This window comes from Chiloscyllium plagiosum, chromosome 3 (genome assembly GCF_004010195.1).
Source record: "Chiloscyllium plagiosum isolate BGI_BamShark_2017 chromosome 3, ASM401019v2, whole genome shotgun sequence".
Taxonomy (NCBI): Eukaryota; Metazoa; Chordata; class Chondrichthyes; order Orectolobiformes; family Hemiscylliidae; genus Chiloscyllium; species Chiloscyllium plagiosum.
The window spans coordinates 132,166,253-132,180,318 of record NC_057712.1 but is presented as its reverse complement, the minus strand read 5'-3'; the positions used below and the strand labels follow the sequence as shown (position 1 = coordinate 132,180,318).

At 40.9% G+C, this 14,066-nt stretch overlaps 1 protein-coding gene across 1 annotated transcript in view; it reads left to right on the top strand.

Moving 5' to 3' along the window:
- The window catches only part of LOC122540179 (dynein axonemal heavy chain 8-like), a 1,249,383-nt gene that overhangs the window by 618,631 nt on the left and 616,686 nt on the right, over positions 1 to 14,066 (top strand). Inside the window, exon 30 of the mRNA XM_043675521.1 lies at positions 12,919 to 13,023. Coding sequence (XP_043531456.1) covers positions 12,919 to 13,023 — 105 coding nt within the window. The remainder of the gene's footprint in view (positions 1 to 12,918; positions 13,024 to 14,066) is intronic.

Here is a 14,066-nt window from a genome sequence, read left to right as displayed (position 1 = left end):
GGAATGGAGGGCTTATCTTACGAAGAGAGGTTGACTGAGCTCGGACATTTTTCTTTGGAAAAAAGGAGAAAGAGAGGGGACCTAATTGAGGTGTACAAGATAATGAGAGGCATAGATAGAGTTGATGGACTGAGACTTTTTCCCACGGCAGAAATTGTTAACATGAGGAGTCATTGTTTAAAGCTGTTTGGCGGAAAGTATAGAGGGGATGTCAGAGGTGGGTTTTTTACGCAGAGAGTTGTGAGAGCATGGAATGCGTTGCTAGCAGCAGTTGTGGAAGCGAGGTCATTGGGGATATTTAAAAGACTGCTGGACATGCATATGGTCACAGAAATTTGAGGGTTCGTACATTAGATTTACCTTAAATGAGGCTCAATGGTCGGCACAACATCATGGGCTGTAGGGCCTGTTCTGTGCTATACTGTTCTATGTTCTATGTACTCCTGGACTGAGAAGCTCAGGTTCAAGGCTCACTTGTTCCAGAGGTGTGTAATAACATCTCTAAAGAGGTTGATTAGAAAATAGGTGAAAAGTTAAACTTACTTTGAAGATGTTTTTGATTAGTGATCTGAATAGCTATTGGCTCTTTATGGCTCAGTCTTAAATTAGTCTACCAATCACCTTAGCACCTTGGAATATTTTTGCAATGTTAAAGATATTATGCAACTGCAAGTTGTTACGATTGTAATTGTTGAAGATACACTCCAAGTACAAACTGTTAAATGCTTTTGTTGCTCTAATGAGCATTTAGTAACGTGCTATGAAGATAAAGAAATAGATTTTGAAGAACATTAAAGAGAAATGCAAAAAATACTGATAGGAACTTCAGTTATCCTGATATAGATTGGCAAAGTAATTTGTAATGGAAATAGAGGAGGACAAATTTCTGAAAAGTGTGCAGAGAAATTTCAGGATTCAGAAACAGTGCTGAACCTAAAGAAATGCGTGGAATATTTTTCTCTAAAGTAGCACTTAGGAACAATGTAGTGAACAGAACATCAACAGGTCTGGAATGGTTGTGGGAACAGACAAGGTGATTCATGCACAAAAATACTTGTTAGGAGGAGAATTTGCACTGGAGTGCTGTTTTGTTGCATTGGAGCATTACTGGAGTTTGCTGAAACAGGGAGTAGGTGAAAGAGGGAGCATATGCGCAGTCCAAAAATAAGCGGTGTACCCTTCTGTTAATTAAACTAAACACCCAGAAAAGCTCATCTTGCCTCATAATCTATTAAAATATGAGGGACAGAGAACTCCCAAATTCCACTATTGAAAGAATTTTTTTTTTTTAACATTAAACTTCAACTACTCGCAACTCTAAGCTCCCTTTCTCTTAACTGCTGATTATCTGTTTCCAACTCTATAACAATATGCTGTTCCAATAAGCCACTTAATAAAATTACATCAACTTAATTTCAAAACCACACAGCGACTATCTTTTCATTTCTTCTTCGAGCTGAAGATCTCCCTGGGTGAACTTTTTTTTACTGTGAATATGTTTCATATGAAAAGGTACTTCTGGTAGAGTGTTTCCTACTTTCTTGTGTCTCTCTTGATGGCAGTTGTTCTGTCTGCAATTTTCAAAATGTCCACATTTTTATATCCACAACATTGGATCATCTCATGAGTTCAATGTTGACAAAACAATAAATCTAAACTTGATTGGGTTTTCATATCCTTAGGCATAATTTAAACTGATTGGTTAAATTCGAATTATCAAAACAGCAACCAAAACACAGGTATCCATTTCATAGCTAAATGTTACATATTTTCAATTTTCCAATACACATATGGTGCCAGTGGCCGGACTCTTTGAACGATTAAGAGAAGCAAAACTGCTAATAAACTTAAAGAAAATAATTCGCCAAGACAGAGGTGACATTCTTAGGATATGACATCGGTCATGGAAGGTTGACTCCAAGGAACACAAAGATGAAGGCCATTGAGAAATTATAATAGAGAAGGAACTGGAGAAACAGGTGTTAGTTACTGCCTTACAGAGTGAGGAATCAAATCCAGTTGTTGTGAAGTTTCATGTACCTCAAAAAACATTAAACAATGAGGAAGTAGGGAATGCAGCATTGTGTCTGTCCAGGCTTAATCCTTTCAAAGCCAGAAGGAAGTGGATGCGATGCTCAACAAAGATATCATTAAACCAAGTCAGAGAGAGTGGAGTTCGCCAATCGTGTTAGTTCCCAAACCTGACGGGACTCAATGATTTTGTGTGGACTATCAGACTCATACACAATGCTGTAACAAAATCAGACTCATACACAATACCGAGATTGAGGGACTTATATGTTGTTTTATCGGAACAGCATTCCCTACTTCCTCATCATGTACAATAGTATTAGTCCTCCCCATCTTATATGTCCTCATAGTGCTGTAACAAACGTTTCAATTGGGTTCTTTGCTCCTGAGACAGATAGTTTACTAACCTATCCCACTTCTCAAGGACCTGCTCATTGTTTAATGTTTTTTGAGGCTCATGAAACTTCACAACAACTGGATTTAATTCCTCACTGTGCAGGGCAATAACTAACACCTGTTTCTCCAGTTTCTTCTCTATTATAATAAGGTTTCAACACATTCACATGGCATACCCGATACAGTTTTTTTCCTATCTAGCATTTTTACCAGATAGTTTACCTGTCTGAACTTTTTCTCAATTTGACAGGGACTACTAAACCTGGCTTTGAAGGGATCCCTACCACTGGTAACAATGCGTCAATCCTCACAGGAAAATGTCCGAATTTCAGAGCTTTTATCTGCCACCTGCTTCATTCTATGCTGTGCCCTCTTCAGCTGCTGTTGAGCTAACTCAGCTACCCGATTTAATCTCTCCCTCACCTCTGCCATTCACTAAAGTCATGGCTTCCTGCCTTTCCCTAGATGGTAACTAAAAGGGTATTAATGTCAATTTTCAATTTTGAGACTCATTATAGACCTTGGGGTATAGATTAGATTGGTAATGAAGGGCTTTTAGATTAGGTTAGATTCCCTACAGTGTGGAAACAGGCCCTTCAGCCCAACAGGTCCACACCGACACTCCGAAGAGCAACCCACCCAGTCCCATTCCCCTCTGACTAATGTACCTAACACTACGGCCAATTTAGCATGGCCAATTAACCTAACCTGCACATCTTTTGACTGTGGGAGGAAACTGGAGCACCCAGAGGAAACCCACGCAGACATAGGGAGAACGTGCAAACTTCACACAGACAGTTGCCCGAGGTGAGAATTGAACCCAGGTCTCTGGCGCTGTGAGGCAGCAGTGCTAACCACTGAGCCCCGAAAAGTCGATTTTCCCGCTCCTCGGATGCTGCCTGACTGGCTGTGCTTTTCCAGCACCACTCTAATCTAGATTCTGATTTCCAGATTCTGCAGTCCTCACTTTTGCCTCATTATAGACTTTGTCCAATTCCTTCCCATTGTCTTCAGCGTTACTCCGTGCTCACTCAGTTGGTTTTCCTTGGTTGTCACATTACATTAAGAAATATAGATTTATGATATCATATAAGACTTGGTTCTAAAGTAAATCCATCAATTTTCCCAGCAAGTCAAAGAGACTGAGAAATCTGTAGCAAGGCACTCATATATCTCAATTTGAGGAAATGCAATAGACTGTGACAATAGAAAAAAAATGGAAAAGGAAAATCATTTTAGAGGAGTAAAATGTTGCTTTGCAATAATATGACAGGTATTTTATTTAGTCACTGATGTGATTTCTTCTGGTAAATGAATAAATTAATTAATTTTGTGAAGCCTGTTTCCCTGGACATAAGTAAATGCAATAACGTGGCATCATAGAATCCCTACAGTGTGGAAACAGGGCAATCAGCCCAACAAGTCCACAACGAACCTCTGAAGACCATCCCAACCAGACCCATTCACCTACATTTCCCTTGATGAATGCGCCTAGCCTACACATCCCTGTACACTATGGGCAATTTAGCACGGCCAATTCACTTAACCTGCACACCTTTGGATTGTGAGGAAACCAGAGCACCCAGAGTAAACCCACACAGACATGGGGAGATTATGCAAACTCCTCACAGACAGTCCCCCGAGGCTGGAATCAAACCCAGGTCCCTGACATTGTGGGGCAGCGGTGCTAACCATCGAGCCACTGTGTTGCCCATATCATGTGGTATCACAAGACAGTCTTAAAATGTGAGGACAAGAAAGTAGAAATGGGGTAGACTGAGCACTTGCCTTCATTGAGATGTAAGGATAATAAAGGGGTGATGTGGGAGATGAGGTGCAACTACTGAACAATCTATAAATGTAAGGGAGAATTGTTTCTCATAGAATATCACATGGTGGTCATAAGACTGTAAAAGCAGAGTGCATTTGCACAATAGAGGGTTGTAATATATGAAGCTCACACCTCATATGCAAGACTTGACAGAATTGAAATATGATTTATTTGCAAGAAGGGCCTAAAGAAACAATCCTTTTCAACCTGTGACTGCCTCAGACTGTCAGTGGTGCCTCAAGTCGGTAGATTGAATTTTCATGACAATTTAGTGCAATGGTATGAAAAGCTGAAATGAAAGGGTTTTAACTTTACAATAACAATCACAAAGAGCCTATTATCTTTAGAATGAGTATAGTTTTATTTGTTGCTGCATGGTTAGTTCTATTTGGATGGAAGATCTGAGACAGTAAAAGGTTCCATTATAGTCAGAGAGAGGCTTATACAGAGATAGGGAGGAATTTGAAAGGGGGCATAATTATAAAATGGAGTTGTTGCTCATATTAATGCAAATGTAGGACAGTGCGCATGGCAGACTGATGGGTGAACAAGACTTGTGAGTTAAGTCATTGATTGCAGGATGAGCTAAAGTATATGATGATCGGAAGATGAAAGGCCACTCAGAAGTGCTTTGGACTCAGTCTATAGGTAACAGAGACAGAGATGATAGTTTCAGCAACAGACAAACCTGAGGCAGGAGCAGGGTCAAGGGATGTTGTATTGGTGACCTGCATCATCTTGGTAAGCTTCGTGCCTGTGTGTCAACACTAGATAGCACAGAGAGACAGAAACAACATGATCTCCTTTTCTCTGATCAGTTACTGCTTCTGTTCTAAAAGTCTGAGGGAATTTGGGGCATAAGGAGAAAAGCAATCTTCACGTACTCTTACAGTGCAGAGCACCAGAGGTCAGAGACTGAGTAAACCTGACAAGGTGCAGCTGAGCAAAGCAACAGGAAAACTTTCAAAGCACCACCATGGCATTGCCTTCACTAAATCCAGAGGCAGAGCTCCTCAGGTAACATCAGGATTGAAAAGTGACATTGGCAAATGGAAGCTGCTGAGGGGGTGAGTACAGGCGGTGAGTATTCATACTACTATTGTTGCTTACAGTTTGTAAAGTCCTTATTTTGTGGTACATAGTTCGTAATTCTATTTTAACAAGGTCAAGGGGAAAAGGGCCCTGAAATAAATGATATTGTTTGATTATAAGAGACCTTTAAAGATTTAATCTAAATAGCTAAGTCATAGCAGGAGAGCTTAAAGAAGTAGTTTGTTCCTCCTGCTCTATATGGGAAGCCAGTCACATTTCCAGCATGTGCACAGGAAGTGTTTCCACCTGCAGCTTCTGGAAGCCTGAGTTTTGAAGTTGGAGAAGCAGCTGGGAACACCATGAAACATCTGTGATGCTGAGAATATCGTGCATACCATGAACAGAGAGGTGGTCACACTGAAGGCAAAGACTCCACAGACAGAAAGAGAGTGGGTGACCATCAGGCAGAGTAAGAGGACTTAGGCAGGCAATGCAGAAACCCTACAAAACATGCATTGCTTTGTGTACTACTTGGGGGGGAATGACCTCTCAGTGAAAACCAATAACAGTCAAATTTGTTGCACCATGGTTGGTTCTCCTGCTGGGGAGAGGAGATTCAGTTTTAAGGGCAATAGCGTTTCTGTAGCCATGAATGAGACTCCAGGATTATATTATTACTTCTCTGGTGCTCGGGTGAACGATGTATCCTGGAGGACATGGGTGAACAGCCAGTGGTCCTATGACAAATCCAGACCAGTGACATTGATATAAATAAGATGAGGTCCTAAAAGTCGAATATAGGAAGCTAGGAAGCAGGTTAAAAAGTAAAACTTTAAAGGTAGTGACCTCAGAATTAATCCAAGTGTCACATGCTAGTTAATAGCAGGTTATATCAATTGACTATATGGCTGGAAAGACAGTGCAAGGCAGGGGAGAGTTTCAGATTCCTGGAACATTGGGACCAGTTCTGGGGGGAGGTGGGACCAGTAAAAATTGAATGAACTGTATCTTGCTGAATGCAATGATCAAAACTCACCAACCACTTACATGGCCCTATGGCAGGCATTCATTCTTGCATACAACCCTGTTCTTTCACCTTAGTCGCTGTCTGACCACCATGCCGCACACTTTACCTGTCCTTAGAGACATAATATTTAAAGACCCTCTGGGAATCAACAACACTCTGTCCCCAATGCTGTGGTCATCCACACTTAGTCATTGTCCAGCAAGGGAACATCACATACAGGCAAGCGTTCAGAGAAGTCCCACATAGAGTCATAGGGGTATACAGTACAGAAACAGACTATTCGGTCAAACTCGTCCCATTTATAATCTAGTCCCATTTGCTGGTATTCAGCCCATATCCCTCTAAACCCTTCCTATTCATACACCTTTCCAGATGCCTTTTAAATGTTGTAATTGTACCACATCCCTCTGGCAACTCATTCTCTACACACACCATCCTCTGTGTAAAAAAGTTGCCCCTCAGGTCCCTTTTAAATCTTGCCCCTCTTATCTTAAAACCTATGCTCTCTATCTTTGGACTCCCCTACCGTGGGATAAATACCTTGTCTATTCACCCTACCCATGCCGCTCGTGATTGTATAAACCTTTATAAGTTGCAACCTCCAATACTCATGCGAAATAGCCCTAGTCTATTCAGCCTCTACCTAGAGCTAAAACCCTCCAACCCTAGCAACATCCTTGTAAATCTTTTCTGAACCCTTTGAAGTTTCATAACATCCTTTCATAACGGAGAGACCAGAATTGCATACAGTATTCCAAAAGTGGCCTCACCAAAGTCTTGTACAGCCACAGCATGACCTCCCACCTCCTATACTCAATGCACTGACCAATAAAGGCAAGCATACCAAGCAATAGGTTTGTATTTGTAGTCAACAAATAAAAACACAAAGGAAATACATGGCTGCAGTTCACACCCAAAAAATCTTGACCTTGGCACTCCTCGATGATCTTCTGCACCTAAATGGCATCTACTGGAATAAATAAAGTCTGTCTGCCTTGTAGCCCCTGGTCCACCTGAGCTCTGTCATTCACAAAAATAACTCCCTCAATCACATTCTCAATGTCCTTATTCTTTTCCTGGAACAATTGCTCCCGTTTATGGGGAAAGGGCAGGGAAGTGGAAGTATGGAGTTTCAGATCAGCCATGATCCAGTTGAGTGGTGGAGTATGTTCAAGGGACCAAATATTTTGACTCATCATTGTTAGATATTCGTCTTAGTGTGGTGGTGTCGTCAGCAAAAAAAGATGGCATTCATTTGAAATTTGACAACACAGTCGTGGGTACAGGGAGTACAGTAGGAGGCTGAGAACACATCCTTGGGAGGCTCCAGTGTTGAGTGTTTTTGTGGAGGAAGTGCAGTCACCTATCTTCACGGATTGCAGTCTGGGGGTCAGAAAGCTGAGGATCCAGTTGCAGAGGGTAGAGTGGTAACCAAAGTCATGGAGTTTTCAGATCAGTCAGGAGGGGATAATGATGTAGAAGGCGGAGCTGTAATCAATGAGCAGGAGTCTGACGCAGCTGTCCTTATTGTCCAAAGCTCTAGAGATGAATGTAGCGCTAGGGACATGGCATCACTATGCATCGTTAGGCCCGTAGGCAAATTGTAGGGAATCGAGGCTGGCTGGGAGACTGGAGTTGATGTGGGCTATGATCAGCCTCTCAAGGCACTTCATTGTTAGTGAAGTCAGAGCCACTGGGCATTAGTCATTAAGACACATTGTATTTACTTTCTTAAGTACGGAGATGATTGTGGTCTGTTTAAAGCAGGTGGAGACTACAGCTTGCAGGAAGGAGAGGTTGAGGATATGGGTGAATACTTCCTCCAGTTGATCCATGCAGAATCTGAGCGCTCAACTGAGGACACTGTTCAGGCCGATCGCTTTCCTTGGGTAGATTCCCAGGAAGACCAATCTGACGAATGCAGCGGTGACTGAGGGAACATGTGTGTCCATGTGGTGATACCATGCCATTAGCATTCTGCTCAAACCAAGCATAGAAAGCATTGAGTCCATCAGGGAGGGATGTGTCTTTGTCTGCTATCTTGTTCTATTTCATTTTGTATTCCTTTATGTTGTTCAGGCCTTGCCATGGGTGGATGGGTCTGTTTGATAGGTAGGGGCCTCTAACCTGATCCAGTACTGCCTTTTGGCATCTCTGATGGATTTGCAGAGGTCATAACTAGATTTCTTGTATTGATCGGATAATCTGACTTGAATGTTGCATGCCTGGCCCTCATTAAGGAGTGGATTTCCAGGTTCATCCAAGATTTACAGTTGGGGAACACCCAGATTGACTTCTTAAGTACTTAGTACTCCACACATTTGCTAATGAAATCCGTGATGGTGGTGGCGTACCTGTCTAGGTTTATCACCTAGTACTTAATGGTCCAGTCCACCAATTCCAAGCAGTCCCAGAGATAGTCTTCCACAACCTCGTACAAACATTGTACTTTCTTTTGTGAAGGTACTCACATTTCAGTTTGTAAGCTGGGAGGAGGAACACAGCGTTGTGATCAGATTTTTCTGAAGTGTGGGCAAAGATGGAGCAGTAGTCATCTTTGGTGGTTGTGTAGCAGTGGTCCAGGATGTTTGGTCCTCTGATGGGGCAAGAGGTATGTTGGTGGTACTTTGGCAGCACCCTCTTGAAGTTGGCTTGGTTTAAGTCACCACCCACAATGAATAGGGCCATGGGGAATTTTGTCTCTAGGGTGTTTGTGCTGGCATAAATCATGCCTCAGGCATTCTCCACATCTGCATGGGGTAGTATGTATACTGCTGTTAGGGTGGTGGAGGTGAATTCATGTGGAAGATAGTAGGGATGGCATTTTACTGTAAGGTGTTCTAGGTCTGGGGAACAATGGCTTGCCAAGGTCACTAGGTCCGAGCACCGGGAAGTGCTGATAAGGAAGCATACCCCACTGCCCTTTGCCTTACCTGAGCACATCAGCTTGCAAGGCACAGTCATGAATGGCAGGCAATGTCACCACTCCTTAAGTGATATTGAGTCAAAATCCTAGAACTCCATTCCTAATGGGATTATGGATCTACCTACAACACATGGACTGCAGTAGTTCAAGAAGGCAGCTCAAGGATGGACATTAAAATGCTGGTCCAACCAACAATGCTCATGTCCCACAAGTGACTGACAATAAACCACCTTACATCTAGAATTGGAAATATATAACCATTCTTTCAGTGTTGCTGAGTCAAAATCCAAGAAATCCTTTTCATTGTGGTGTACCTACACCAAATGGACTGCAGTAGTTCAAGAAAACAGCTCTCCATCACCTTCTCAAGGGTAACTAGGGATAGGAATTAAGATCAACAAGCAACACCCATGACTGTGAGTGTACAAAATAAACAGATTTGTCAGTCAAGGAGTGCCACCACAATCAGTTTAGTCCAGGGCTATGGACATTGTCAGTTAGCTGCTTAGGATGATCAGGATCAAGGGATCCATCTCATTGCATTCTGGTAGTGGATCATTATCATGCAAAGATCCAAACATATTAGTGTATGATGTTACAAATTATAGTAGAAGTTAGGTTATTCAGCCCTTTGAATCTGCTCAATCTTAAATAATTACACAACCATTTAAGAGGAAAAATGTTCTCCTTATTGCTGTCCTAAAAGGCCAAGCATTTATTTTAAAACTTGCATTACCTCATTCCCCAGAGGGTTTAGCTCAGTTGGCCAGATTGTTGGTTTGCAAAGGAGTGTGATGTCAACAGCATGGGTTCAATTCCCATCACTGGTTTGAGGTTACCATGAAGGACTCTTCTTTCTCAACATGTTCCCTTGCCTGAGGTCTGGTGGCCCTCAGGTTAAATCACTACTAATTACTTCTCTCTATTAAGAGAGCACCCCCTATTGTCTGGTAAGACTATGGTGACATCGCAACAACTCACCCAGAAGAGGAAATGTATTTTCCAGTTCCACTTCATCAAGCCTATTTAGAATCTTATACACTTCAGGATAAAATTCAGTCAACTCATCTGTCATTCTTTTAAACTTCAGTAGAAACAAGCCCAGCATGTCCAATCTTTCTTTGTACGGCAATCTACGCATTCAAGGCACAAATCTAGTAAACCTTCCCTGAACCACTGACCATGCATTTACATCCTTCCTTAATTAAGGACACTAAAACTACACATAGTATTTGACATGTGGTCTCATCAATATCCTGTATAATTGAAGAATAGCATACCTTTTTATGTTCAATTCCTCTCATAATAAAGATTATCATCCGATTAGCCTTCTTGATTGTGTTTAGATTAGAGTGGTGCTGGAAAAGCACAGCAGGTCAGGCAGCATCCGAGGAGCAGGAAAATCGACGTTTCGGGCAAAAGCCCTTCATCGGATTGTGTACTGTACCTGAATAAAACCTTTTGTGGCTCATGCACCAGAATACTTAAATCCTTATGCACCTTCAATACAGTGCTTGATCTCCATTTAGTCAATACTCTGCCTTGTATTCACCTTGCTAATATATTTTCCGATGCCTCATTGTACTCCATCTGCCCTCTCATTCGGGTGTCTATATCGATCTACAACTTCCTTATGTATCCTTCACATCATATTTCTGTACCCATCTTGCAAATGTATCTACCATGCTTTTGCTCCCCTTGTCAAAGTCATTGTTGTAAATTGTAGAAAAGTTGAAAGCCAGCACAGACCGCTGCAGGACTTCACTCGGAACATCCTGTCAATCAGACAAAGTCCCATTTAAACATACTTTTTTTTGCTGCCAGCAGTCAGTCTTCTATCCAAACTAATATGTGGCCTACAGCAAAAGCTGTAATTTTCTACCAAAACTTTTGATGTGGCAACTTATCAAATGCTATCTTACAATCCAAATAAAGCATGCCTGCAGGTTCCCTTTATTACTAGTGCATGTTACTCCTTCATCGAACTCCAATTTCACCTTGACAAAACTATGCTGACTCTTTCCAATTACCATAATTTTTTCTAAGTATGCAGCTGTGATCACTTTAATGCAAGACTATAGCACCTTCCCCATATCAGACATTAAACTGGTCTTTGGGTTCTTACTTTTTCCTACCTCCCTCTTGAATTATGGTTGTTCATGTTTTTTTGTTTTATTTACTACTTTCCAGTCTGATAGAACATTTTCTGAACTTAGGGAATTTTGGAAAATTAGCATCAATGCATCGACTACTTCATTAACACCCTTTTTTATGCCTGAGGATGAAGTCCACCAGAAACTAAAGAACTGATCTATTGCAACTCCTGCAGTTTGCTTAAATATCACTTTCCTCACAATTATAGTTTTGCTAAGTTCTTCTCTCTCTGCCACCACCAATTTACAACTATTAATAGATTTTTTAGTGTATCCTCTATATTAGCAAAATATTTGTTCATTTTATCCAACTTTTCCTTCTTATCTATTAACTCCCCAACTTCACTTTCCAGAGGACCTTCATACATTTTGCTTAGTGTTTTCCTTTTCAAATGCCTGTGGAAACTTTTGTTATAATTTTTACATTCTTAGCTGTCATGGTCTAATATCTTCCTCCTGATTAATCCATAGGTACAGATCTCAATTTCTCCAATACGAGTGCTGGTGTTACATGCACCAGAGTCCACTTCTCCCACACCAGCATTTGAATCATCATATCATTTATTTGATCTTATTTATCTCATGCCATTTAGCTTGTGGCTCAGGTATACAGCAAGAAATTATTATCTTTGAGGTTCTGCTTTTTAACTTAGTGTGTATCTTCTCTTGCAGTTTATGCAGAACCTTTTCTCTTGTTTCCCTTTTGTCATTAGTAGCAAAACAGTCCACAGCCACTAGATTCTCCCTTCACCCTGAAAGCTTCTTTCCAGCCCTAAGCACATGTCCTAAATTGTGACACCAGGCTGGCAACACAGCTATCTGGACGTCACTGTTTGCTGCAATGAATGGTGTCAGTTCCCCTCACAAACATCACCGACTATGAATGTATTCTTTACCACAACTATGTCTTGCCAGTCTCATGGTCACTGTGCCACCTCTGCTATCATTCAAGCAGGCTGAGAGAATCTTAAACCTATTGGATAAATACAGTGGCTGACACTCCTGCCCTCTGTGTCCCCTCATTAGCTCACTCAAGTCACACCCACCTGTCCCTGACCACTGACCAAATCAGAAGGCCCAATCTTACAAGGGCATAAATGCTTTCTGGTATAAAGAAACCAGCTAACTTTACCATTTACTGTTGACTGAATGTGGCAAGCAATTTCAATCAATCAGTAGTCAGGGTGACTGAGAGATAAACAACAAAGGAACCAATGATACTGATAAGAGAATTTTAATCCCTCAGTCACCTTGACTACTAATTGATAGAAATTGTTTGCCGTGATTATTCAACAGCAACGTTATTATTGTGTCATGTGTTGGCAGAATTTCAGAAATGGGAGCAAATAATGCTTAGTGTATATTAATTAATTTTTCCAATCCAGCTTCTCATTTTGTAGTTGCTAGATAATTAATAATTTCATTTAATCTGATGTTTGATATTGTTTATCATCAGCACATGTACAAATTCTAACAAAACTAGATTTTATTTAAGTTTGTTTCATTATTTGTTTTCATACAGGAAGCATATACAATCCTGAATAAGTATCAAGTTGAAATTTCAAAGGAGGAAGCAGAAGGATCTGACACTCTTAGGTATTCTTTCAACAAAATGCAGGTCAAAGCTGTGAGTATTTACCTTGAGCTAACAGAATTCAGAATGAATTAATGCTAAATTTGTAAAAATACATCTGGAGGAATATTTAATAGCATTCTGAATGAGTATTAATTTAATATTATTAATAACAATAATATTAATTTAATATTATTGCACATATTCTTTATTACATGAGTAGAAGAGCTGACAGAGGTATGCTGGAAACACCAATATAAGTCCAAAGCACTCAGAGTGCGAAGAGCAGTAAATACTGGTCTAGCCAGTGATGATCATATCCTGAGAACAAATGGAAAAAGACATTGATAATCAAACAGAGCCTTGCATGATCATGCTTTTATTCAGCAGACAACCATTTGTCAAAACCACGTAATTTTCCTCTGTAGGCTGATGACAGTACAATAGTAAAATTGTTGTCTGATGATATGTGAAGCCATAGGTAAAATCATGTTATGGTTATGAAGTATCCTACTACCATGTCAGAAATAAAAGGTTCATTTTCTCCCTCATATTTTCACTGACTCATTGACTTGCACAATGTGGGCCTCATTTATTGACATTTCTAATTTCATTCAAGGAGGCAGTTTTTTCAGTCAACAGTGACAGTGTTTGAGTTATAAGGACAAACTTGTGCTGTTAAGACTGAAGTTCCAGGAGTTTTGCCCAGTGACCATGATGGGATAGAAGTATACTGAAAATATGTTGCTGGAAAAGCGCAGCAGGTCAGGCAGCATCCAAGGAGCAAGAAAATCGACATTTCGGGCATGCCTGAAATGTCGATTCTCCTGCCTGATCTGCTGCGCTTTTCCAGCAACACATTTTCAGCTCTGATCTCCAGAATCTGCAGTCCTCACTTTCTCCTAGTTGTAAGGAAACAGAGAACAGATGGGAAACGTTCACCCTGGAATTCATTTACTAGTGGTGTACTGCAAGGATCTGTTTTGGGTCCACTGCTTTTTTTCATTTTATAAATGACCTGGATGGGGGCGTAGAGGATGGGTTTGCAAATTTGCGGATGACACTAAGGTCAGTGGAATTGTGGATAATGCTGAAGA